This window comes from Canis aureus, chromosome 36, assembly GCF_053574225.1.
Source record: "Canis aureus isolate CA01 chromosome 36, VMU_Caureus_v.1.0, whole genome shotgun sequence".
In the NCBI taxonomy this organism is placed as follows: domain Eukaryota; kingdom Metazoa; phylum Chordata; class Mammalia; order Carnivora; family Canidae; genus Canis; species Canis aureus.
In genome coordinates, this window is record NC_135646.1 from 29,357,851 (window position 1) to 29,385,791 (window position 27,941).

General features: G+C 38.3%; 1 protein-coding gene across 9 annotated transcripts in view; it reads left to right on the forward strand.

Moving 5' to 3' along the window:
• Positions 1-27,941, forward strand: part of STAT4 (signal transducer and activator of transcription 4) — a 118,886-nt gene that overhangs the window by 79,108 nt on the left and 11,837 nt on the right. For all 9 annotated transcript variants that reach the window (XR_013373111.1, XR_013373112.1, XM_077885352.1 and 6 more), the window contains 11 exons: positions 934-1,026; positions 2,124-2,202; positions 4,336-4,421; positions 6,079-6,230; positions 8,257-8,415; positions 9,125-9,217; positions 12,558-12,617; positions 12,927-12,944; positions 13,033-13,126; positions 14,973-15,017; positions 27,689-27,772. Coding sequence is in view for 7 of the 9 variants with exons in the window: in XM_077885352.1 (XP_077741478.1) it covers positions 934-1,026; positions 2,124-2,202; positions 4,336-4,421; positions 6,079-6,230; positions 8,257-8,415; positions 9,125-9,217; positions 12,558-12,617; positions 12,927-12,944; positions 13,033-13,126; positions 14,973-15,017; positions 27,689-27,772 (963 nt within the window). In the remaining 2 variants the exon portion in view is untranslated. The remainder of the gene's footprint in view (positions 1-933; positions 1,027-2,123; positions 2,203-4,335; positions 4,422-6,078; positions 6,231-8,256; positions 8,416-9,124; positions 9,218-12,557; positions 12,618-12,926; positions 12,945-13,032; positions 13,127-14,972; positions 15,018-27,688; positions 27,773-27,941) is intronic.

The following is a 27,941-nucleotide window of genomic DNA, read 5'->3' on the forward strand; positions in this document are numbered from 1 at the left end:
TATATATATCTCAGAGAGAGAGAGAAATAATGGAAGCTGAAATGAGAGAGAGGGATTTTATATTTTTTCCAATCTCAAGAGTGTGGTGTAGTTGAAAGAGCATTTGATTGACCGCCAAGCACATTGTTTCTACTTGAGGGTCTTCCACTGATTTGCTCAGTCAAGTCGTCCGCCTTTCTAACCATCCAGAGCTCCTCACTGAACTCTAAGGTAGAGGGGTTGCCGACTTGCTAACTCTCATCTGGGTATCGATGTAGCTTGATACCTAAGGACACAGTCAGTGTCTCTATATCCAAAAACACTCAATGTTAGATTATTTGAATGACCAAGAAATGGTGCTTGGAAGAGTTGGTTAGAGTTTCTATTTAACCAGACTAACATTTTAAAATATTCTTTGGTAAACTCCCTTTGTTCCAGTTCCAGTTGTAAAAGTAAGTCTCATTCTAGCAGATTCAACATCCCTAATCCTGAATTTAAGTCCAGTCTAATGTAGTTTCACTATGCTCAATTTTAAATTACATGTATTCATTTTATAGAATTACAAAAGTAACATAGGTCTGGTATAGAAAATTAAGAAGTTTAAGCCATAAAATCATCTGTAATTTCACTTACATAATGATAACGTTTTAGTATGTATGTTCTTCCAGTCATACGTACTTGAGTTTACTTGTCTAGACATATATCCATATATTTATACATACACATATATATATATGGAAGATGGTTCATAAATATATGTTTTTATAATTTGCTCTATTTCTTAACAACTTAATTCCACTTTAAATGTCATTAAATATTTTTCTAAAGTATACTTTTTAATGGCTGTATGGTATTCCGTATCATATGAATTCAAACCTCAGTTCAAGGTATACTACATTTATCATAAACTTCTTTTATTAGCATCACTGAAATATCAAGACATTCTTTTTCCAGGGACCTCTGGAGAAATCTTTACAAAGTTCTTCAGTTTCAGAAAGGCAGAGGAATGTGGAGCACAAAGTAGCTGCCATTAAAAATAGCGTGCAGGTGAGTGATCTCATAGACCCCTAGCAAGGCTCGCCACCGCCCCCATACATCGAGCTGTGCACCTTTTTCTTATAGACCCAAAGTTAGTCCATACAGAAATCGTAGGGCAATTTGATAATCAGTATCTCTTACACACTATGTTCATATTATGAACGATTTCTTTGAGGGGAGCTTTTCAGATTCAATTTACTGGAGACTGGGCCTACTCCACCAAACCTGAGGCCTCTAAACCTTTGCATCCGTAAGTCTCTATCTTCATCTGTAAAAGTGAGGGTGACCCCCAGCACAGGATTGTTGTGAGGACTACATGAGGTGATAGAAGAAAAGCCTTTAGCCCAGATCTTGGCACTTAATGTCTGTTATGTCTGAACACAGAGAGAACACCGGGTCTGGAGAAGAGCAAATTGAAATCTCAAAACAGAAACAGACAGGACATGTAGAGGAAGCATAGATATTTTTCTAAGAAATAGGGAGGAAAAATGTAGACTGAATTGCCATAAACTACAGCAGACTAGAATAGAGACTTTAAGTGAGAAGATAGTTGGTACATTAATACAGTTATATGGAACTCAAAGGGAAAACGTATCCATATTCTCAAGCAACAAAAGATATTAGTAATCTCTAATGAGATTTCTCATTTAGTACCAAATGACACATAAGAGGCAAGATGCTGAAAGATTTCCAAATAATCAGGAAAAGCAAATGGAAGAGCAAATTTAGTATGGTTCTTCTAGCACTAGTCAACCTTCATGGGCATAGCTCTTTAGAAATGTAGTTTCTATACACTTAGGCCAGGATGTGATGGGAGGCTGGAAGCGCCAAACCGTACATTTTAAAATACTGATGGGGATGCCCAGGTGGCTCAGTGGTTGAGCATCTGCCTTAGGCTCCAGGCGTGACCCCGGGCTCCCAGGACCGACACCCATGTCAGGCTCCCCATGGGGAGCCTGCTTCTCCCTCTGCCTGTGTCTCTGCCTCTGTCTTTGTGTCTGTCATGAATAAATAAATAAAATCTTTTTAAAAAAAAAAGAATTACTGATGATGATGTTTCACTGACATGCTTAAATAGAACAGAGTATGTTTTCTTTTGTAAAAAGATGACAGAACAAGACACCAAATATTTAGAAGACCTACAAGATGAATTTGACTACAGGTATAAAACAATCCAGACAATGGGTAAGCTTTTATTTTGTCTATAATTCTACTTAGGGACATAAAGACAACATGACTAGAATTTCCTCTTCACTGACAAAATTGATAAATTGACCTACTTCTCTAAGTGCATTTGTTTTTGTTTTGAAGAGATAGTGCAGGAGTATTGTGAGTCCTCCTTTTCTCTCAATATAAATATAAACATAAATATATATACATATTACCAACCAATTTAAAATAAATTATAAAGCTCATGAGAAGTCACTCCTACTTTGGCACGCATCTCCAAAACCTAAAAACATTCTCCTATAGAATCAAAATATCATTATCACGCCCAACAGAAGTAATGATAATTGCCTAGTATGATCAGGAAATTACTAATTTCATCCCTAGGTGAGTTTTTTAATATAATTTTTAAGATCGTAAATAGAAATGTGAGGCACCTGGCTGGCTCAGTCAATAGAGCCCACAATTCTTGATCTCAGGTTCATGAGTTCAAGCCCCACACTGGCGTAGAGCATCCTTTAATAAATAATAATAATTTAAAAAATTGTAAGTAGAAATGTGATTCACTGTAGGAAATTTGGAAAATAGACAAAAGCATTAAAAAATAAAAAGTCACACAAAATTCCACCAAAATTCCAGATAAACGCTGTCAAAATGTTAGTTTATCTCCTTCCAGCTTTTTCCCTGTATGTTCAAATTCATATATATCTAGTTGCAAAAAAAAATTGAGATAATCCTTTACATAGTTTTGTGTATTGCATTCTAAAGTTTTAAGTATTTTCCCAAATCATAAAAAATGTTCAGACATAATTTCAGTAATTGTATAAATGACAAAATGACACTGCAATTATTTGTCTTTTTGTGGTTGAACATTGAGTTTGTTTACAATTAGATGGAGTTTTTTTAAATGGAAAGAAAGGGAAAAAAGTAATGGAAAGGAAGAATGAGAATATTTACAAGGCCTACAATTTACAAGTAACAGGATTGATCATTTGAAGTTTGTTGCCATTAGTGGGACAACAGAGAAATTCCAATTAGATCTAGATTAGTTAATAGGGTTGTACCAATGTTAATTCACTGGCTTCAATAATTGTGCTATGCTTCTGTAAGAAATTAAAGGAAGCTGGATAAAGGGCAAATGGGAACTATTTTTGCAACTCTTTTGTAATTCTAAAATTATTTTAAAATAATTAAAAAAACAAACTGGATAGAAATCGTTTATTTACAGAAGCATCTTTAACTGTTGAAATGTTAGTTTAGGATTTATCTGGAAGGAAATGGATGATTAACTTTCATCTCAGATTTAAAAGCAGGGATGTTAGGATAGGAATCTTGTTTGGCATAGATTAGGAATGATTTGTTCTCCTGGCCCCTTCAGGATGTATTGACTTCAGTGAAATGATATTTAAAATGTTCAGAGTTGCAGGATACTCCTAGACAGCAGTGGTTGGTATAGACCATCACTTGCTATAAACCAATAAAGTTAAATGTTCAAGTTAAATAATACAACGTTTATTGCACGTCTCCCATTTAAGAAGATAAACTATTTGGGGTTTTATCAGTCAGAAATTTTTCTTACTTTGTACTTCTAGTTTTATTGTGAGGCCAGCCCATTTTGCAAAGGGAAAAAAAAAAAAAGGAAAGCAAAGGATTTAGTCTTTATTAATTCATGAGACTAAGTAAATAAAACTGCGACCCTTCCAGGCAGTTTTCCATAATTCCTGGATAAAAAGTAGAGTGGGAACATGTGGGTAAAAGGGTCAGCAGGAGTCAAATATGATTTAATAATAGGCACAAAGACAGGCTCCTTTCCTTTCCTACTTGGGCCATCCCGTTAGGGTTGTCATCAACGTAGAAGTATCTAAAAAGGAATGCATTTCAAAAATATTTTTACCTCTGTCCCCATCCCAGAAAAAACCATGGTGTGAAGAATGGTCTTGTGTCAAGGTCTGTAAGGTAGAAAGCTCCTCCCTGGCTTGCTTGGAAGTGATCTTTCCTGGCAAATGAGCAGATAGGGACTTACTCTCAAGCTCATCTCCAAAGGCCGCATTTAGGCTCTTGTAGTATAGGATTTAAGGATGGGGTTGCAGCAGACGGTCCGAGAGCTTTGCCTTGGAGAAGACTCTACATCTTATCTCTCTTCCTTCACAGATCAGGGGGACAAGAACAACGCCCTAATGAATCAGGAAGTTTTGACTCTGCAAGAAATGCTTAACAGTCTCGACTTCAAGAGAAAGGTTAGTGAAGAACTTTAATTTGACCTTTTGCCTATCTTTCTCCTTTTCCTATATTTGCTCCTCCTACTGAAAAGAATCAAGCTTTTGGATTCATTCAGTTCTATTTGAGCTGAATGAATAAATGGCAATGTTTCTAGGAAGAGTGCCATCCTGTTTGCCATGCTTCTCTTCCCAAGTTTACAAAGCTGGCCCTCTGTAGAGTTTATCTTTTTTATGCAGTACATTCACTGTAGCTACCATTAATTCCAAGGAGAACGTTTTACCCAGTTTTTATTTACCACGATCTCAGACGTGACTGTTTTAGTTTCTGTACTTAATATGTTGATGTGGGTTCTGCTACACATGTATAATTAAAATATTACTTGATGGCTACTAAAATTTTACTAGAAAAAAGCAGTGTTCCAGTTTCCACTCTGAAAAATGGCCTCATGCTAAATAATTTCATAGATTGCAGGGTAGTTCATTGACAACTGAACACGTTCAATCTAATCTCCTTTCAAGGAAAGGAAATTTTTTCTGGCTCAATGAAATATTTTAAAAGAGGAGAAACATTTCTATTTCAACTTTCTCTATCTCCTTGAAAATAAATGCAATTGAAATTTGAGCAGTCACTGATAAATCAAGTGTTTATTTCTAAAAGCTCAGCTTCATTTTTTTGTGCAGAAATTTGTGTGAGCACAAATAAATGTAAAATTTATTTTCATCCTACATTATAAGCTTTAACAGTTAGATATCAGATTTTAAACATGCAAATATTCAATCAAGATGAACTAGTGGGGATCCCTGGGTGGCGCAGCGGTTTAGTGCCTGCCTTTGGCCCAGGGCGCGATCCTGGAGACCCGGGATCGAATCCCACATCGGGCTCCCGGTGCATGGAGCCTGCTTCTCCCTCTGCCTGTGTCTCTGCCTCTCTCTCTCTCTCTCTCTCTCTCTCTCTCTCTGTGACTATCATAAATAAATAAATAAATAAATATTTTTTAAAAAGATGAACTAGTGCTTTTGTGCATAACAAATCTGTACTATATGTATAGCAAAGTTAAGTGGTTTATCCAAATTCAATTGGCTTGTCACTAAATTGGGATAGGAATTCACACCTTCTAATTCCTAGGCCTTTAAAAATTATACTTCTCTACTCCTCTTCCTTCAACCCAGATAAAGTCCTAAAAAGACTAACACAAAGAGACTCAACTTTAGGCACTACATTTTAAATGCATGTATTTATAAGAACATCAATTTAATGTATGTCTTTTTAAAAAGCAGAAGATGTATGACTAGAAGATGCAATATTGTCACAAGAGTTACAAACTCAATGTATTTGGTTTTGTACTAAATGATACTAAATGATATTATGAGATGTTCTGAGATTGTGAACTGTGGTCATATGCTTCTTTCTTTATAACATTTAATTATAATGATTTAATAGTTTAAAGGGCAGTGCTATGGTAGATAGAAGGTAGTATCCAATAAAATATTTGGTGAGGATTTTATTTTATTGTTTTGTTTTTGTTTTTGTTTTTGTTTTTGTTTTTTTGTTTTTGGTGACAATTTTAACCAAGCATTTATCCCCCAGGTCAGACAGATTGTTTCCCGGATTGAATTATGAGTGATGTTGGTTGTATCTCATGAAAATCTTTTCAGTAGTCACCTTTGTTTTTAGGAAGCCCTCAGTAAGATGACACAAATAGTAAATGAAACCGACTTACTAATGAACAGCATGCTAATGGAAGAGTTGCAGGACTGGAAGAGGCGACAACAGATCGCCTGCATTGGAGGGCCACTCCACAATGGGCTCGACCAGCTTCAAAACTGGTAAAACAAATTGACTTTAGTTTCTAGAGAAAACCACAGGAAGTACAAAACTTCAGTGTCGCTCAGCCAGAGAAGGCAGGCTTAGACCAAAACATAAATTAATTCAGTTTATTGATGGTTTATTAGCAGCTGGGAACTCCACAGTTGAGAACAAATAGGTGTATACGTACTTTTTTTAAGATTTTATTTATTTATTCATGAGAGACATAGAGAGAGAGAGAGGCAGAGACAGGCAGAGGAAAAAGCAGGCTCCCTGCAGGGAGCCCAACGTGGGACTTGATCCCAGGGCTCCAGGATCATACCCTGGGTGGAAGGCAGCGCTAAACCTCTGAGCCACCCAGGGATCCCCTGTATACATATTTTTAATTGTATTCCCTTGGGGCAAAAAATAAAACATCTATAGAAATCTATAGAAGGCATAAGAATTGCTTAGTTCTCTCATATACTAAATTAACCCTAAAAGAGTCCAATGAATTTTTGAAACCAGCAATGAGTACAACTTTCTCTAAGGACATAAGAAGCAGTAGCTTCAAAAGCTTGAATAAAGGTATCTCAGCTTTTAAAGGTGTATCTTAAGAAAGTTGGAGTTAAACATTCTTTTTGTGTTTTCAACGAAGTGATTGTATTTAAATGAAAAATCTCAGATGGCTACCATACCCTATGCATGCACATATGCAATCATATACAGATACTGCCTATTGTATTAGAAGAAAAAATGTTGATAAAGTTTTCATCAGCAATGCAAAATAAATTTATCTGATGGAAGAACACTTAGAAAAAAATAATGAAAAAGAAGGAAAAAGTTCAGTTGAAATCTAAAATTGCTTTTAAAGGGTACAATTCAGGGTGGCTAAGGAGTTGAGCATCTGCCTTTGGCTTAGGGCGTGATCCCGGGGTCCTGGGATCGAATCCCACATGAGGCTCCCCGAGGGAACCTGCTTCTCCCTCTGCCTAAGTCTCTGCCTCTCTCTGTGTGTCTCATGAAAAGATAAATAAAATCTTTTAAAAAAATAAAGGGTACAATTCAATATGATGGAAATATATCATAACTGGGGCCACTGGCATTAAAAGCTCTCCCCTGCCAGGCCTGCTTCTCAAGAACAGTAATAAATTGGGCAATTTTTAAAACATACTGATTTTCCTTGGAGGGATGCTTTGATTCTCTAACCTCACTGTGATAATAAACAGTAATATACACAATAATAAAGTATAATATAATAATAAAAATAATAAACAACAAAGGAAGCAATCAAGAACCTAGTAGATAACAGTGCTTATACCACAATCAGTGGGGGGTTGACAGATCCTTCCATCGCAGCACTACGTAGGGAGTAAACTTTTAAGTAGAAAGAGCTGCTGTCAGGGTCAGATGGACTTACCAAGTCTGTCCAGACATCCTGCCTCCTCTCTAGTTGATGGTCCCTTGGGTGTCCACTTCGGAATATCTCTTCCCTAGACTTCAGGCCCAAGTTCCCACCTCCATTTCCGAGGTGAAATCACCACACAGTGAGTAACACTCTAAGCCATACCTTTCTCTAGGCAGATAATTTTTGGCTAATACTTAGGATTTGTAAAAACATTGGGGAAGGGAGTCCATTTCATATTGTTTTTGTTCTTTAGTATTCTTACACAACATTCTTCATATCATGTATCTTTAAAGTTTTAAATTTGCTCTTTCTTTACCCATTACTGAGTACCGTATATATGTTTAACAGACTTTTAAAACAACTGTTAAAAGGGATTCGGTTCCAGAAGTTGACAAAATTTTATAAATGATGTTTATTACTACAGGTATCAATGACAAAACATTGAAAACATTTTCCATGTATCATACATCTCAGAGGAAAGAAGAGATTAGAGAAATAAACATAAAGAACTGTCACTAACCTTTAATGGAATTAAGTGAATGATTTTGTTAATTGAATAATTATTTAGGAATTTATTTTTTGCTAATGCAGTTAATAGTTAAAACGGTAGATTGTTAAGTGGGGAAACCATCTGCTGATTTTCATTTGATGTTCAATAGCTTTACACTGTTGGCGGAAAGCCTGTTCCAACTCAGAAGGCAATTGGAGAAATTAGAGGAACAGTCTACTAAAATGACCTACGAAGGGGACCCCATCCCCATGCAAAGAGCACATCTGCTAGAAAGAGTCACCTTCTTGATCTACAACCTTTTTAAGAAGTAAGTAAATTTAAATGTGTCATGGCAGCCTCCATCCCGTGGGGTTGTAAGGATATCCTGGCTGGGGTTTTGGTGTTCAGGCAAAGCAGGATAGGGATGTGTTAAACAGTGAGCCTCAAGGTAAGGTGAATTGAGGCTCCAGAGAGTTCCAGAAACATTTCTGCTCTTCGCTATTTATTCATCACTTCTCCCAAAAACTGATTCAGTTTTCTATAAGCCAAGCACAACACCCAGCTGAAGTTCATTTTTAACATTTTAGAAAAGAAGATTTCAATGATTTCTCAAGTATATATCCAAGATATGAAGGGTAGAAGCCATGTGTATGTGTATAAGCTCATCTAAAGAAAAAAAAAAAACACAACTATGTACCAGAAATTCTAATATCCAGTTCAAAGATGACATGAAATTAACTTTTTACTTTATGTTTAGTTTGATAAAAATAGGCTTTTATTCTCGACTCAAGAATAACAATTAAGAATTATTTACTGCTGTTATTTAAGGGACAATCTTTAGGCATTTTTTTTCCATCTCCTAGTAATAATTTATGAGAAGCTTTTGGAAAGATTTGAGTTTAAAGGAGGTTTGAATAGCTTGTAAGTAAAGAAAATTTGGATTTCTTAAGAGGACAGCATCCTGTTTCTCTGTGGTTTTCAGCCTGACAATATTTTCAGTGTTCTCAAATGATGTGCTTTATTTCCTTTTAATCTAGCTCATTTGTGGTTGAACGACAGCCATGCATGCCAACCCACCCACAGAGACCGATGGTACTTAAAACTCTCATTCAGTTCACTGTAAAGCTAAGGTAGGCAGCATGTGCTCTATCTTTCCATTTGTTTGTGGGGCCACGGCCACTGCTTAATTAAGACTAATTTCTCTCATAGTGCCTTTCATTCAACTCTTCTATATTAAATGCCTCCTGCATGCCCAGCACTGAGCTATGGTGGATACTCTCAGAAATGTTAATATGAGGGCCCTGCCTGTAAAGAATGTGACAGTAAATATAAAGACATGAGGGACATTAGCATGAACGCTTGGAATCACAATATGGGGCATCATGGGATCAATTGCTGAAAAGATCAGTTGGGAGAAGACTGGAGAGTCTGGAGAAGTCTTGTGGCCCCTTTGAGGAAAGACCTCGCAGGAAGAGCAGAGAGGGAAGGAGAGTGGGATTGTAAGAGAGCCAGACTACAGAAATAATGACTTTCTGGGTCTGTTTTGCAAGCATGTGAAGCAGAGAGAGGCAAAATTGAGTAGATTGGGGACAGAATATGGAAGACTTTGAATATCTTGCCCAGGAAACAATATTGGCACATTCTTCCCCTGTGATTGCCCAGCAACTAGCTTATAGGATTTTTATGAAAAATCTCAACGTTGTAATTTTCAACATATCCTTACTATGTACCTGATTTAAAGATATACGACTTTCATGTTATTGTTGCTTTGTCCATGCATTTGGTCCTTTCCATTAGCTGAGTAACCAAAACATATCATTTTCCTTAACAACTTTTAAAATAATGAATTTGAGCTTGAACTTTTGAAGATTTTCATTCATGCATCAATCCCCAAAGGCCCCAAGCTTTTAAATTCCTAATCACTAAATCACCTCTGATAGGACAGGAAGTGGTGATAACACAGTAGATAATTGATTTAGGGCCTCATGATAGGGTCCCTGATCACATATCACTATTAGAACTTTATTTTTAGGGATCCCTGGGTGGCGCAGCGGTTTGGCGCCCGCCTTTGGCCCAGGGCGCGATCCTGGAGACCCGGGATCGAGTCCCACATCGGGCTCCCAGTGCATGGAGCCTGCTTCTCCCTCTGCCTTTGTTTCTGGCTCTCTCTATCTCTCAGTCTTTCATGAATAAATAAATAAATAAATAAAATCTTTAAAAAAAAAAAAAAAAGAACTTTATTTTTATTTCATTTTATTCATTTCCATTTTATTGAAATGTAATTGACATACAGCACTTGAGAAGTTTAAGCTGAACGGAGTAATGACTTCTGTAAACTGCAAAATGATTACTACACTAAGCTTAGTTAACATCTACCAACTCAGAACTCCACTTTTAAAGGAAAGGCATTTTTCTTTAACTTGCATTTTAAATACCTTACATGAAATTCTTTTTTTTTTTTTTAAGATTTTATTTATTCATTCATGAGAGACAAAGAGAGAGGCAGAGACACAGGCAGAGGGAGAAGCAGGCTCCCCGCAGGGAGCTCGATACAGGACTAGATCTGGGACCCCAAGATCACTCCCTGAGCTAAAGGCAGATGCTCAACCACTGAGTCCCAGGTGTCCCCTGAAATTCTTAGTCATTTCCTTTGTGTGAATTTTGCAAGAACTTAAGAACCAAGAACAAAAGCCAGAGGACAATTTCTTTTAAAATGTTATGACTTTCAAAAGTTCCTTCTTCATCCTCACATCTCTATATAACCCAGAAGATAGTAACACTAAAGAGAAATAGGATAGAGGGGTGGCGGGCATCCTACTTTTCCTTGAGACACCTCTGTAGATTATATGATAAGTCTAAGATTCTCTCTGGGACAAAAAGGGAGATGAGTAGAGATTGCTTAGCCAAGAGTTCTGAGTGGAAGAGGCCTCTTGAATGGGCATCACCTTGCATGTTGTTGGAACTAATTGCCAGGGCTACTGACCATTAATTAGTCCCTGACTTGAGTGTTTCTACTTTCCTCTTCCACCTTTCTGTTGGGTCCCTGTCCTTCTTCCCTGTACCCCTGTTCTCCACCATCTTGATAAATGATCCTTTACTTAGTATTTTCCCTAAAACCCCTCCCTACCATAGCATTCCATCCTCCTATTTCTAAGGGAAGGGTGACATCACCGTCTTCCAGTGAATCAGATTCTGAAGTAAGATCCTTACTTCACATGACCTTCTCACTTCTCACTGCTAACAACTACACACATCATATTCCCAACCCTAAAACCAATCCTGTGCTTTGTATAGGATAGTTAAGCAACATTTGTCACATTCTGCCCACACTTTTGCTTGGGCTATCATCTATGATTACATTTCTCCATTGCCCATCAGTTGCTTATCACCATTCTCCATATTCCATCTACTACTATATTTAGCTGGACTTCTTCCTTTGATGTATAGCCGTGTCCCCACACTTCTCCCTTCCCTAGTCTTCACCAATTCTTTAGTACCTAGGGCTGTACTGGGTCTAGATGAGATGTTCAATACATGCTGAGAGAATGATTGGGGTTTGGGATGAGTGCATGATTGGGGTAAGGGAATGAGTGATTCAATTAGTATCTCTGAAATTAGACTGAACCCGCAGAGAGGATCTATGAGAGGTTACAACTCAGAGGAGTTGAGGAAAGCAAAAGAATAAAGGAGGAGCTGTCATCAGAAGAAATTAGAAGAATTATTACTCTGATCTTTCATCACTTATTTGCTTGGAGTTAGATCTTTTTTAGTTATGCACATTTTTGTTGTCATTTTCATAGTGTATTTAAAGATTGCAAATGCATTTGAATTGGAATTTCTCACATTCCACCAAGGTCTGATCTTTCTCAGTATTTTTACCATAAAACAGTGATCATCAAAACATTTAGTTTTCTAAACTTAGAGTTTTTTAATGATACGAGAATAAAATGGAGTGATATTAATAAATTTGCAAAGAATTTTTCTTATATTTATACATTTAACCTAGATTTGAGTTTTAACCAAAATATATATATATATGTATATATATATATACATATATATATATATATATATATATATATATATGTATTTTTCTGACCTAGCCAATGTATTACCCAACACACATCAACTGAAAATACTTTCCAAGTTTTTGTCAATATGATATTAAGTGACTGGTGTCAATATTAATTACATGACAAACTAAAGAGGAATTGGACATTTTTATTTTTACTTGTTTTTGTTTTATTTTAATTACAATATAGTTACTATACAGTGTTATATTAGTTGCAAGTGTGCAATACAGTGATTCAGTAAAGAATTAGATATTTTAAAAACACGCTAACATATAACTAGAGATAACCTAAATTTGATTTGTATATATGACATAAATATATTTAAATATTTAATTATAAAAAGTTTTTTAGCACTTTTAATTTTTGCCTCTGATTCTTTATTTATATGTCTCTCCAGACTATTAATAAAATTGCCAGAACTAAACTATCAGGTAAAGGTGAAAGCATCAATTGACAAGTAAGTTCTAATTTCATTTTGAAACATGAAAATGTGAGACTTTTTAAAAAAAGAACTTTCCTCATTTTATAGAATAATTTCAAACTTTTAATGTATTTCTCTAACATTACATATCAATGTACTTCAAATATTTGACTTTGAAGTTCAAACATTTAATAGAACTCCAATGAAGACTTACTTTAAAAAATTTTACTATAAAGTCTTGAAATGAAAATTAGGACTATATTATACTGTCCCCTAAAGTATCAAGGAAAGTTTTTACTAGGTCTATAAAATAGCTCATTTTAAGGAATCTTCTTGATTTTACAGGAACGTTTCAACTCTAAGGTAAGAAATTCATTTTAGAATTGTTTTTGCTGTTCTCATAAATATATTTTACCTGAGAACGTGTAAATAGCTAAGATTTTCTCTCTAGCAATCGAAGATTTGTCCTTTGTGGAACTCATGTCAAAGCCATGTCCATTGAAGAATCTTCTAACGGGAGTCTCTCAGTAGAATTTAGACATTTGGTGAGTTCAATTACACAAGCTTCTCCCCCTCCCTGAATCAGACATGTCTTTACAAATAGGCCTTGTAATTCAATGTATTTGGGGTTTGGGGGGTTGCTTATGTGAGATTAAGGGCCATATTGAGAAATAAAATATGGCGTCATTGAAATATTAGAAAGAGTAAGGAACTTTAACTCAGAAGTCCGAGTTCTCAACAATGGTGATACAGTACCCAAATACAGATGCCAGTTGGTCAATATATTTTGGTAATGATGACAGAGATAATTGGTCTTATAATGGAGAGGCATTCCTGATTTCATTTTTTTAAATCTCTCCAAGAAACGATATCCAGCAACCACATGTCTGGCCGAAGGTGCTTTCATTTTAGGAGTAGCTTGAGGAAGCAGGATGTTCCTGGGTATGACAGTTGCACGCAGTTTGCTTTGGCATGTCTAGAAAGCTTCTGACCCGGCCTCACCCTGTTGCTTCTTGTTTTTACCACTTCCTCTTAACCTAGAGTTCTCTTCCTGCTTTCTTTCTAATTCTTTGCATAGCTCTTAGATTCCCAAAGACTCTACTGCTTTCTTGTCGATGCATGTTACTCGTGGTTTCTTAACATTTAGGAAGTTCCTCACCTGAATGTTGGGGCGCCACTGAATCAGCCTCAAGGGGTCTTTCTTAAAGATAAAATTTAAGTTCACAGATACCTGCATATGCAAGCTTATGGTTTTTGGTTTTGATTTTTGTTTTTGTTTGATCTTTAGTAGTGAAGAGTACCTTTTTAACTGAATCCCTCCAGCGTGATACTGATAAATAAATAAAATGAAATGACGAGTCATGTATTATGTATCCTTTTAACTGGCACTCTTTTTGCTTAAGTTCAATTTCTATCCTTAAGAAATTTTCAACAATGGACAGTGTTTGCTAATAAATAAAGCTGTAAGAGATCCTTAACTTAGAGATGTCTGTCTCTCAAAAAAGTCATGTGGTAAAAAAAAAAAGGAACATACCAAAAAAGGTTAGGTCTTTCTTCCAGCAGGTATAATATATAAATTAACAAAACCTTACTTTTTGCAGTCCTCTTCTAGTAGCAAAGCATTTTTAAATATATTATTTTTTGCATAATAACTTTAATTGCTTTTTAATATAAAACTAAATGTAGAAAATCAGAGAGGAAAAAAGAAAAAAAAAGAAAATCAGAGAGGCAAAAATTTTAAAATTAAAAATCACCTGTATCTCCCTACCTTGTAACACTATTAACATCCATAGATTTCATTCTCTTATACATACATGTATATGTACTTTTTAAGTGGGATCAGATTGTACACACTATATAAATTATTGTCTGCCCCTCTGTTTAATTAAGTAACCTCTATCCTGACCATTTTTGTGTCAGGAAGTCTCTAATGCCATTTAGTAGCTTACTGTGCCATATGGCACACTATCCCATCGTTTGTTTTCCCAATCCTTTGCATTGGACTTAGTTTCACAGGGATTGAGAATCATCATGGTTTAGCTCAGATGATATTTTCCAGGTACAAGGGAGTGCTGAGCAGATTTTAAAACATCCCAGCATGATTTCCTCTTTCCAAAATGTTGGCTGAAAAGCGTAGTCTTATTAGTACGTCAGCTTGCTCACTTACCTCAGTGAAGGTTTCTAAAGTGGGGCATCCCATGAGATGAAACAGGAGGCTTCTTTTTAGGCAACTATGTTAGACATCTGGGTACCATTCTAAAAGGAAAATTGTAGCCAAGGAAATGACTACACTAGGTATGACCAACTTGATATTTAATTGATGATGCTTCTCCATCTAAACACTGTTCTTTGTTTGTTTTTTGTTTTCTGGGTTTTTATTTTTTTGCAAAGCAACCAAAGGAAATGAAGTCCAGTGCTGGAAGCAAAGGAAATGAGGTACAAAATGTTTTCTACAAGATAATCCTTTTAAGGAAACAACCCTATAATATCATATTTTTACAAAGTTTTTCAACTGCCCTTTATCGTTAAATATAAAGTCAAACTTGTGTCTGTCTAGTTACAAATTAAAGCTTGATAATTACAGTGTAAGAAAGTTTGTCTTAAAAAGGAGAAAACAGAAATTGCATATAATAATACCTTCTTAAAAGAACAACTATTAGCATTTGGTTCACGTCATTCTACCTACCTTGTAACTTACAAGTTATATTAACTTGTATATATTAACTTACATCTATGTACATATTAGCTTAAGTGTATATATTAACTTACATCTATGTATATATATGTATATATTATATATTAATATAATATGTATATATTAACTTACATCTATGTACATATTAGCTTAAGTGTATATACATATTGTTTCATAACCTGTTTTTCCCCCCCGCACATAACAATATAAGGTGAGCAGCTTTCTATAACCTTAATACTCTTGGAGATAAGCATTTAAAGTGGTTGCACTGTATTGCATCTTACAGGTGTGCCATAATTTCTTTAGTCAATCTTCCACTATTGCAAAATATCTTAGAATCACTCATTTTCCACAGATAAGAGGCAAGTCTCAAACTTCATGACATAGTATATGAAAATCACAGGTGAAAAACAGTCCTATTAATTTATGGTATCAATTACCTTGCCCTTGTACTTAAGGTTTGCATTCCACTGGATGAACTGATTAACAGAACAAACTGATGTGGTCCAAGTGCTTGCATTTGAGTCCGTAAATGATAGAGTGGTCAGATCCTGAATTGAAAGTGGCCTTGGAGATCGTCTGTTTAGTTGGCCTAGATGCCAGGGCATATGTGTACGCCCTACATATTTGGAATTAGAAAACCTGGATTTGAGTCCATTCTGACAGTGACTGAAAATGTGATCCTTGGCAAATGATCTGATGGAGAAAAATTGCATTTTTTTCCTCTAACGGATCAGGGTAGTAATGCCCAGCACTCTCTGCTCAGAGATGCTGTATATGTAAGATCATCTACACAATGTAGTTATAAAGCAGTGAGGCTTATTCCTGGTGTGGTGGTAAGGATTCAGTCTCCTGGCTTGACAGTCACAGCTTCTAAGAGAAATCTCTTTGAATTATTTGGAAGGGAAAAGCACTTTATAAATCCAGCATTCAACTGCAACCAATCTAGCCCTCTCCACAAAACCACAAAGATTGACCACAAGAGGTTTAATGCTCTGCATTTTCCCTCCCAAGAATTCTTCATCCCCTTAATTGTGTCTTAAAGAGCATTTGCCAAATAGCACAGTCGCACCAAAGATGAGCCAGGGTAGAGCCTTGGCTTAGGGCAGAGCTGCAAACAGGTCTCTATCGCCTAGATATCACAGAAGCAGAGCTTTTGAGTTAAAGGATATTCTAGTAAACCAGATAGATAGGATTTATTCTTCCCACCTTATAGAAATCCGTAGAGATTTCCCAAATTTCCTAATTGGAACATTAGCACATTATAAATTAAAAAGTCATTTCACGCATCTCACTGGAACTTTGGCCAGTGATGCAGAGTAACATCCCTGAGTAGTATCTGCTAAGTCTGAATAGACTAAATACAATGCTTTCTGAGCTTTTCTTAAGTAAAACAGATCAAATGGGAATAAATCTAAATAGCTCAACTCTCCAATACATTGTCATCTTTATAAATGTAAAATCAAAGTCTTTACTTGGGTTTCCCTAGAGATGAAAATCCATGTAAATCATCCTCTACTATAGAATAACCAAGCAATGTCTTATTAACACTGTCTGCGTATATTACTGCGAACGTATTTCCTATTGTTTTCTGATTAATACCAAAATCATGCAGTCGTGTCAGAATGATTTTATCCTTCTCCTTTTTTCCCCTCTTTGCCAGCTCAGTTTTATTCTAAGCTAATTCCTTGAGCTCCCCCTGTTGATAAAATTGTAAGATGACGCCTGGGTACGTTTAAAACACACCACAAGGCCCCGAAGTCGTTTCCTGTCCTACAGAAACAACTGAAAAGTCACAAAAGATATGAAGTGGCCTCAGAAAGATGATCAAAGGATCAGGGGCTTGGCCAGGCAGTAGGAGTGATCAAAAGAAGTCAGGAAAAAGCTTGGGGAAGATCTAGTGATAAAATAGAGTTCATAAAGTCATAGGGACAGAGGTCGTAGTAACCAAAATGTCAGGAAATCAGGAAGCTAGGACATTATACCTCATTTTCGAAATTCGGATAGATGTTGCTTATCTGTGAGCACCTGCAGCGGGAGTGATATGGCCTGATAAGAATTTACTGAACAAATCCTCCTGTGGCATTTACTCTATACTGGGCAATAAGAGCTTCACTGACGTTGATTGATGTACTTCTTGTGACAGTGCTATGAAGTGGATACTATGAGCGTACTCATTTAATGAGGGAAACTGAGGCACGCAGGGGTCGGGCCAAGATTCAAAGTGGGGCTCCCGTGTCCATGCTCTTGGCCACTATGCCAGGCTGCCTCTGGGATCAGAAAACCTGCGCTGGGAGAAGCGGCCCTGGTTGGCACTGCTCTGTGACCCCCTCCTGCCCCTCGCTCACACGCTCGCTCCATCTGCTGGGATTCCTGTCAGGGAGGCCTTTGTGAGCATGCGAGTAGCACCCATCCTTTCTCCAGCTGCTGCTGTTACGGTCTCACCCTGCCCACCCACTCAGAAATCACGTAGCCATCTCGCACCAGAATCCTTAGAGAGTTTAGAAGAAATTTAAAATAGTGCTTTCTCAGAAAATGTTGTTGACCTCTCCCTTAACTCCTCCACCCGTCAGTTGGGGATTGGAACTAGCACCGTGGCGGGGTCTGCCTCTCAGAGGCATCACTGACCCCCCCGTTCCGTTACCTGAAAATGGGGATCACGTTGACCTGCGCTCATGGGGTGGTTAAAAGGACCACGGGAGATGGGACATGGGGAGAGTCGGCTGCGCTGCGCTGATCAGAGCCCCAGGGCCGCCCATGTGTGAACAACAGGTATTGACCCCGGTGGAGAAGTATCTGTAAAGATGACCCCTGACTTAGGACACGCCGCCCGTCCTTACCTCTGCCACCTGCCAAAGTGCTTGGATGTTCCCTTTCAAGGGCCCCTGGCACATACTTCTCTGATTCCAGATCCCTGAGCTCTCAAAGCACCATGTATGTAAGCCCTTTTTATGGGATCACATGTCTTGGGTTCCTACTTGGCCTGCCCCTGTGTGCAGCACACGCGCACACACGCACACTGGGCACCTCAGTTCTGCTTTTGTGGTTGTCAGAACTTGGACTGGATACTTACTAAAAGATTGGGAACACACCAAGACACCATGAGTGATGGTTTCCCCAGGGGCGCCCACTCTAAGCCTCCCAAGCACCCCATATGGGGCTGTTTGACTCACAGTGTCCAAAATGAGGGGGTCGGTCAGGATGTGCTGGGGGTCTCAGCTGTAGGATTAGGTAAAGGGAGGAAGTTGCATTAGACCCGTACTGTTGCAGAACAAGCAAAGAGGTTCCTTAGGAGCCACCTGTGGATTGGGGGAGGGGGTGAAAGGTGGAGCTCTGGGTCACCCACCCCTATTCAGTCGCTCTATTTTATATATTTTACAGATTGGAACCCAGGTAGTAAAGTTCTTTTCAAGAATACGTTTCAATATTATTGAAATTTGAAATATTTGAAAACCATTGGATTTAGACAATTTCTGAAGCTTTTTTGACTAAGGCTCTATAATATGCAAAAGTGCAAACTAGAGTATGGTCTTTACTTTTTTGTAAAAGAAAATGAATTTAATTTTAATAATTTCCTTTGCAATTTCACAACCCCCCCCCCCCCCATGGGAAATCTGTCGATGTGCTGTCGCAAAATCAAGGCTAACAATTATTGCTCCTTTCTCCCCCCTTTGTTCTTTCCTTGGAAGAGCCGCCGCAAAGAAACAATCCCATCTCCTAGCGAATGGCCAAACCTGGAAGGCATCAGGTTGTCCTTGTAAAATAAACATTCCCAGGAAGCAGGCTTTCCCAGAGGTCCTTCTCTGGCAAAAAGCTAGCTAGAGAGTATCGTTGAAATGTGGAAACTGTTTGAACAGGCAAGCTGGAATGCAGCCTCTCGAGTTTGCTCTCTGTCATGGGCTTTAACTGACAAATGAGGTTTAGCCACAGACTAAGGTATCAGGTAATTTTGTTTATATGGTGGGAAGTCATGAAGCCTAAAGAAGCTATTAGTAGAGCCTGGGTGACTTGAGATTCATCGAACAAAAGAGCCAAACAGATGTTCTTTCAAGGTTCGCTGTTCTCAAGCACAGATACACGTTCACGCGCCAGCCAGCCCAGCCGTTGTCACAGAAAGCTGATTCCCTTCTGAACAGTTTAAGTAGTGGCCACACTTTTTAAGAGTGACGTTGATACAAGAATGACACTAAGTGTGTAGACTTTGTATGGGACACCTTCCGTATAGTCCCCTTATTTTATGGGCTGAGAATTAGTTGTTCTGTGATTGAGGTCGGTCTCTCGTGTGATTGTACCATTATTTCCCGCTCGGATCTTTGTTTCCCAGCATCCAGCTCAGTGTCTGGTACATGGTAGGTACTCAGAAGGTGTTAATTAAGTGAATAGATTATCATTCATTGTTTTCTAGTCCACGGAGCAACATTATCACAGATTATGGCTTGTTTAGAGATGAGCAAGGAAGGCCGCCTGGGTGGCTCGGGCAGCTAAGTGTCCCTCCAGCTCTTGACTGCAGCTCAGGTCGTGGTCCCAGGATCTTGCGGTCCAGCCCTGCTTCAGGCTCTGTGCTCAGCGGGGTTCTGCTGTTCCTCTCCCTCTGCTCTTCCCCCCCTGCTTGTGCGCTCTCTCTCTCTCTCAAATAAACAAATAGAATCCTTTAAAAAAAAAAAAGTGAGCAAGGAATTTAGATGAAAATTTGCCTTATCCCAGTGTATTTTCTTAAAAGAGGTTTCCTCAAGTCCAGAGTCATAACATATGACTTATGTTATTCACATATTCTAGATTTAATAGCATGATAATATGTTTATTCACATATTCTAGATTCCCAGGGTGTATTATTAGGCATAGAGCATAGGAAAGAGAAAAAGAATATGGTGACATGTCTCCCTGCCTTTCATAAGGTTGTGTATTTTCGTGTCCAGGTGAGCCTGGCCAGGTGGTTATGGCAGATGATGCAATGTGTGCTTTTCTTTACAAGTACAATGAAGTCAATCCATTCACGTCATTCAGTGCCGTAGACTATAAACACCACAAATAAGGATATTTTAAATCCATAATCATCTCAGATGATTAGAGTGGCTTTTAAACACAGCCGTTAGTGATGCGTCTTATCTGTGACGTTTTCCCCAGTCTCCGAGGAATGCATCCTGGCAGTGCGAACTTGAATAGTAGCCCTGGCCTGGATGGCAATGATAAAGTATAAAGGCTGTGATGGGCAGCCGTGTGAGCTTTCAAAGTCAGTGGTGCTTCCTTTCGTCAGAGCTGCTTTTCTCCAGGCACGTCTATTATATAGTGTTGACTTCCTTGCTGTATTTCACTCTAAATGTGCCTCACTACTGCATCCGGGGCTTTAAGTCATCATTAGAAATTAGCTTGGGGGCGCCTGGGTGGTTCAGTTGGCTAAGCGTCTGACTTCGGCTCCGGTCATGATCTCAGGGTCCTGGGATCGAGCCCCACATTGGGCTTCGCACTCAGCAGGGAGTCTGCTTGAAGATTCTCTCCCTCGGCCTCTTCCCCTGCATTCCCTCTCTCTCTTGCTCAAATAAATAATCTTTTTTAAAAAAGAAACGAGTTTGGATCACTGAGGAAAGCTCTTGCCATCCATATTCCAGTTCAGTAAAGTGATGAGTAAAGCATGTCGTCTTTTTCCAAAGTTCATGGACAACTCTGAGTGTCATTGCTCTGTCTACAGAGTCCTGGTTTCTCACACTTGGGATGGTGAACACACAGGCCCCATGACACAAAGGCCTGAGCAAATTATCCATAATGAGTAATTAGATCATGTGTGCATTTAGTTGTGGAAGTTAAACTCTAGAGACTAGTATGGGGGAGGGGTGGGGCCTCATAGTCAAAAAGACTCCCGTTAGCTGTCCTCCGGCTGTGGCCCTCCCGACAGAGAAGGACGTCTGTGGGATCGAGGCAGTGAGCTTCCCTGGAGTCCCAAGCGCAGATGGCACCATCAGTGCAAACTTGTAGGTACAAGCAGAGGCCTATGGGCCACACTGGCTGGTGAGGCCCCTCACAGAGGTGGAGGAGAAGAGGGTGGGCAATGGTCCAGAACGGCCCCGCTCTCTCCAGGCCACCATGTTCCAGTGAACTTTGAGCAGTTAAAATCTGGCCAACTAGGTCATATGAAACTTAGAGGTCAAAGCAGGAGCTATATCATATTTTAACAGTTTGTTAACTTGATTTATAATGGTCAAGTGTTTACCCGTGTGGTTTGTGGGTCTCCATCTGTGTACTTGCCTCAGGCCTCTTAAGTGTCCTACACAGGCTTGCCTCATCCTGTCCACTGAACTTAGTGAGAATGTGAAAGGAACCCGCTAGTAAACATGCATTGTGGATTCTTTGTTTGTCTCAGGATTTGCATAGTGGAAGCACGCTATGGGGCAGTGAGATTTTTCTGTTTAAAAAATGTGGGTTTTGTTCAATTCCGTGTCTAAACAGAAGCTGATGACTTCAGCCCATACTTGACCAAAGAAACAGTAATGTATTTCTTTCAACACAGGAGGGGTTTGGGCGGGGACTGGCTGTTTCATGCATTGGATGTACTGGGGGTAATTTTAGGAGGGGTCTAAGGGATTTTCAAGCAAAATTTCCATTAGCATAACTTTCTACTAACCCAGTAAGAAGCAGTCCCACTCCTACCTGAGGTCGATGTAAGGTACCACAGTGATCTAGCCCAAGGAACAGAAGAGTCTTTAATTCTCTACTTCTTTCCCAGTGACAAATCCTAAGTGTGACATTCCTCATTGTCAATAAAGTCTTCCTCATGCAATTGTGCTTCATATCATCATATTAGAACTAAAATCTTTATTATTTGAAATTTAATATAAGTAGATTATAACTTGTTATTAATACATATTCAATTTAGATAATTTCTGCTAGGGCTGACTCTGACACCCTTAATGCCACCCCGACTCTTGTAGTCTCAATAATTGCTCATCTGCTTACAGGTTCCCACAGGGTTTGTGGATTTTTGTTGTTGTTGTTGTTGTTGTTTTAACATTGTTTAAGCCTTCAAGGTGCCTGGGTGGCTCAGTTGGTTAAGTGTCTGGCTCTTCATTTCAGTTCAGGTCTTGATCTCAGGGTCATGAGTTCAAGCCCCATGTGCTGGGCATGGAGACAACTTAAAAATATTTATATAGGGATCCCTGGGTGGCGCAGCGGTTTGGCGCCTGCCTTTGGCCCAGGGCGTGATCCTGGAGACCCGGGATCGAATCCCATATCAGGCTCCCGATGCATGGAGCCTGCTTCTCCCTCTGCCTGTGTCTCTGCCTCTCTCTCTCTCTCTCTCTCTATCATAAGTAAATAAATAAAAATTAAAAAAAAAAAGTAAAAATATTTATATAAGTAAATTAAAAAATAAAATTCTACACCCATCTCCAAATTTTGCACATCTCTTTTTGAGACTAAACACAATGTGGATATAGTATATTGAGACTCATTGTCTCACAAATTCCACCTGAAGTTCTTGTTATGATGCAGAATCTGATTCAGAAGGCTTGGGATGAGGCCAGAGATCCTGTTTTCCTACCAGCTTTCAGGTGCTAACAGTGCTTCTAGTTCTGGGCACACAGCAAGCTGCTGTACGATTTCATTAGAGGAAAAACAGCAAAAAAAATTAAAAATTAAAAATTAAAAAATTTTTAAAAAAGAGAAAAACAGCAATTTCTGTCCCACTTCTTCCTACACCAAACCTACTTTCCAGAGGTGATCATTTTTTGAGTCAAAGTATTACGCTAACATACTAATATTTCTTGATTTTTAAAAAATTTCATATACTTAACTTCTGAATTCTTTCTATAAAAGATTAAAGTATCACTATCACCAGTTCTTTTTTCTTTTTATTTCACTGATTCTTTATATATATACATTTCCCCCCATCTTCACAGTATCATTATAGAACATAATTTGTTTTAGTCAATGTATTCAACACTTACATTACTTTGAATAAATAAAAATTGTTGACAGCTGAACCACATATCATAGTATAATTGCATTTCCATTCTTGTATTACTTCTGACTTTCCCTGGATTTATTAGTTGCCTCAGTTTCTTTTTCAATCAGTTTATTTTACGTACCTGTCACTAATGTGGCCCAAAACTTTTCTTTGAAACTTGAAAACTTCTTTTTTTAATAAGGATTTTTTAAAAGTTTTTTTAAATTTATTTATCTGAGAGAGAAAGAGAGCCCGTGCTCAAGTGGGGAAGGGACAGAGGGAGATGGACAAGCAGACTCCCTGCTGAGCAGGGAGCCCCATGGATGTGGGAGGGGTCTTGCTCTCACAACCCTGAGGTCATGACCTGAGCTGAAATCCAGGGACACTTAACTGGCTAAGCCACCCGAGTGCCCTGAAACTGGAAAACTTGCTGCAATATGATCAAACAAGTCAATCTGTGGGGGTTTTTTTTCTTTCCCTTGGGAACACCCCCTCCGGAGCCCTCCATCTCTTTCTCTAATTTGAGCTGATTGCCCTCTGATTCTGTTGCCCAATTATTATTATTATTTTTTTAGTTCTTAAAAAACTTCCTTTCACCATCATCCTAGGAACTACATCTTCTACTTTACTAGAGACTGAAAAACTATTCTGTAAAGTGATCGTACCCACTCCCATCAACAGTGTATAAGAATTACCATTGGATTATGCCTTTGAACTTTTTTCTATTCCGTTTTCTCTATTCTCTTTCTGGAACTTCTGTTAGTTTGTTATTAGAGTTTGTGTATTAATTCTTACTCTCTTTTCTATCCTATTTTTTTATTCGACTTTTTTTGTTTGTTTGTTTCGCTTTCTGGGACATTTCTTTCACTCTATTTCCAGTCCTTCTGCCAACTTGTCTATTTCTCTTATTCTATTTATAATTATTCATTATTATTTTCTGAATGTTCCTTTTGATAGCATCTTATTCTTGCTTCACTGGTGTGATATATTTGTTACATCTGTTAATAAAGATTTTGCGACATCTTTAAGAGCTTTTTAACGAACACACACATGCACAAGTAGAGAAATACAATAAACCTTCATTTATACATCACCTAACTTCAACAATGATTAACAATTGCCTATCTTATTTCATCCATTTTCTCCCTATAGTCCATAAACTTTTACAGGATCTTCCTCTTTTCTGCATAATATCCCAGCCCTGCCCTCCGCTTGGCCTTGTATCTGAAATGCAGAGAGCCTCTCTAGTTCCTCTGATTCATCTGCTCTAGAGAGTAAACCTGTCCTTCTTCAGGGTCGGGGATGGGTGGGGACCTCATTGCATGGGCTCCTAACCGCTCCCCTGTTCAACCCTCTGCATTCAGGCCTTGCAGGCTCAGGTGTTCGGAGACACCCCGGTTCTGCCCCTTATTGCCACCCTTACACCACACCCCTTCACCTCTCATTCAGAGATCTAAATTACAGTTTTATTTAATGAAAAGTAGACAAAACTCCAGCTGTTACTTTATTGAAGTTTCTGGAGGGAGCAGAAGAAAATACATTTTCTACCTGCCAATTTTAACCAGAAGGAAATCTTGCTTTCTTTTTAAACAAAATTCATTATGACATTGACTTGTTTCTGTTATATCTATATACATATGCCTTGATTTTATTAATAGTTTACAAGCTGAAAAGGGCAAATTTTTAAGAATTAAAAATACAGAATTGTCTGCTTCTTATTGATGAAAATATGCTAGAATTTTAAGTAAAAAAATATATTGTTAGGGAGACTTAAAATCATTCCGTTTATGGAAATGAAGATTTCTCACTCTGTATAGAGTCTACATAACTTTTTAATTTTTTTCAAGAGTTTATTTATTTATTCATGAGAGACACAGAGAGACAGGCAGAGAGAGAAGCAGGCTCCCTGCGAGGAGCCCGATGTAGGACTCGATCCTGGGACCCTGGGGTCATGCCCTGGGCCAAAGGAAGGCACTAAACCGCTGAGCCACCCAGGGATCCCTTTAATTTTTTATTTAAATTCAATTTGCCCACATATAGTATAGCACCCAGTGTTCATCATATCACATGCCTGCCTTACTGCCCCCCACCCACCTCCCCTTCAGCAGCCCTCCATTTGTTTTCCGGAGTCGAGAGTCTCATGGTTTGTCTTCCGCTATCATTTTTTCCGTTCAGTTTCCCATCCTTCCCTTACATTCACATGTGAGTGAAACCATATGGTGATTGTCCTCTGATTGACTTACTTCACTCAGCATCATACCCTCCAGGTCCATCCACGTGGAAGCAAATGGTGGGTATTTGTCATTTCTAATGGCTGAGGAATATTCCGCTGTATACACAGACCACAGCTTCTCTATCCATCATCTGTCGATGGACACCAAGGCTCCTTCCACAGTTTGGCTATTGTGGACATTGCTGCTATAAACATCGGGGTGCAGGTGTCCCAGTGTTTCATTGCATCTGAATCTTTGGGGTAAATCCCCAGCAGTGCAATTGCTGGGTCATAGGGCAGATCTATTTTTAGCTCTTTGAGGAGCCTCCACACAGTTTTCCAGAGGGCTGCACCAGTTCACAGTCCCACCAACAGTGTAAGAGGGTTCCCTTTTCTCCGCATCCTCTCCAACATTTGTGGTTTCCTGCCTTGTGAATTTTCCCCATTCTCACTGGTGTGAGGTGGGATCTCATTGTGGTTTTGATTTGTAATAGAGATTGAAGTCAGGCATTATGATACCCCCAGCTTTGGCTGTCTTTTTCAACATTCCTCTGGCTGAGATCTTTTCTAGTTCCATACAAATCAGGATTATTTGTTCCAACTGTTTGAAAAAAGTTTATGGTATTTTGATAGAGATTGCATTAAATGTGTAAATTGCCCTGGATAACATTGACATTTTTACAATATTAATTCTTCCAATCCATGAGCATGGTATGTTTTTCCATCTCTTTGTGTCTTCCTCAATTCCTTTCAGAAGTGTTCTGTAGTTTTTAGGGTAGAGATCCTTTACCTTTTTGGTTAGGCTTATTCCTAGGTATCTTATGCTTTGGGTGCAATTGTAAATGGGATTGACTCCTTAATTTCTCTTTCTTCAATCTCATTGTTAGTGTATAGAAATGCCACTGACTTCTGGGCATTGATTTTGTATCCTGCCACACTGCCGAATTGTTGTATGAGTTCTAGCAATCTTGGGGTGGAGGCTTTCAGGTTTTCTGTGGACAGTATCATGTCATCCGCAAAGAAGGAGAGTTTGACTTCTTCTTTGCCCATTTGAATGCCTTTTATTTCTTTTTGTTGCCTGATTGCTGAGGTGAGGACTTCCAGTACTATGTACTATGTTGAATAGCAGTGGTGAGAGTGGACATCCCTGTCGTGTTCCTGATCTTAGGGGAAAGGCTCCCAGGGCTTCCCCATTTAGAATGATATTTGCTGTGGGCTTTTTGTTGATTTCATGATATTGACGTATGTTCCCTCTGTCCCTACACTTGAAGAGTTTTAATCAAGAAAGGATGCTGTATTTTGACAAATGCTTTTTCTGCATCAGTTGAGAGAATCAAATGGTTCTTGTCGTTTATTAATGTGATCTGTCATGTTGATTGATTTACGGACGTTGAACCACCCTTACATGCCAGGGATAAATCCCACTTGGTCAGGGTGAATAAGCCTTGTAATGTACTGTTGGATCCTACTGGCTAGTGTGTTGGTGAGTATTTTGACATCTGTGTTCATCAGGGATATTGATCTGTAATTCTCCTTTTGGGTGGGGTCTTTGGTTTTGGGATCAAGGTGATGCTGGCCTCATAGAACGAGTTTGGAAGTTTCCATTTCATTTCTATCTTTTGAAACAGCTTCAGTAGAACAGGTATTAGTTCTTCTTTAACTGTTTGATAGAATTCCCCTGGGAAGCTGCCTGACCCTGGACTGTTGTGTTTTGGGAGGTTTTTGATGACTGCTTCCATTTCCTTATTGGTTATTGGCCTGTTCAGGTTTTCTATTTATTCCTGCTCAGTCTTGGTAATTTATAAGTTTCAAGGAATGCCTCCATTTCTTCCAGGTTGCTTATTGGCATATAGTTACTCATAATACATTCTTCAAATTGTTTGTATTTCCTTTGTGTTGGTTGTGATCTCTTCTCTTTTATTTATGATTTTATTCATTTGAGTCTTTTGTCTTTTCTTTTTAATAAGGCTGGCGAGGAGGTTATCTATCTTAATTCATTCAAAGAACCAGCCCCTAGTTTCATTGATCTTTTCTACAGTTCTTCTGGTCTCTATTTCATTGAGTTCTGCTCTAATCTTTAGAATTTCTCTTCTCCTGCTTGGTTTAGGTAAATAACTTTTTTAAATATTAAGAGGGAACGTTCCATGACAGGGAATGTTTGGGGCATTTACTTTAAGACTTTACTAATTTTTGTTAAAAGCAGGCCTAAGAGTAGATAGCAGAAGTGCATTTGTAAGATAAAAAATTCTTTCTTTCTTCCTTAGGGCTGTCACATGGTAACTGAAGAGCTTCATTCTATAACCTTTGAAACACAGATCTGCCTCTATGGCCTGACCATAGATTTGGAGGTAGGTGTCAATCAACTATTTACTAATAATATTTTCAGTAATTGGCTGGCATTTGTAGATGAAAGTTGAGTGTTTTTAGGTTTTAGTACATTCTCTATTATTTTTGGTTAGAATTTTGTTTAGAAAATTTAATTTAGAAAATCAACATGTCATTTAGTTACTAATTAAT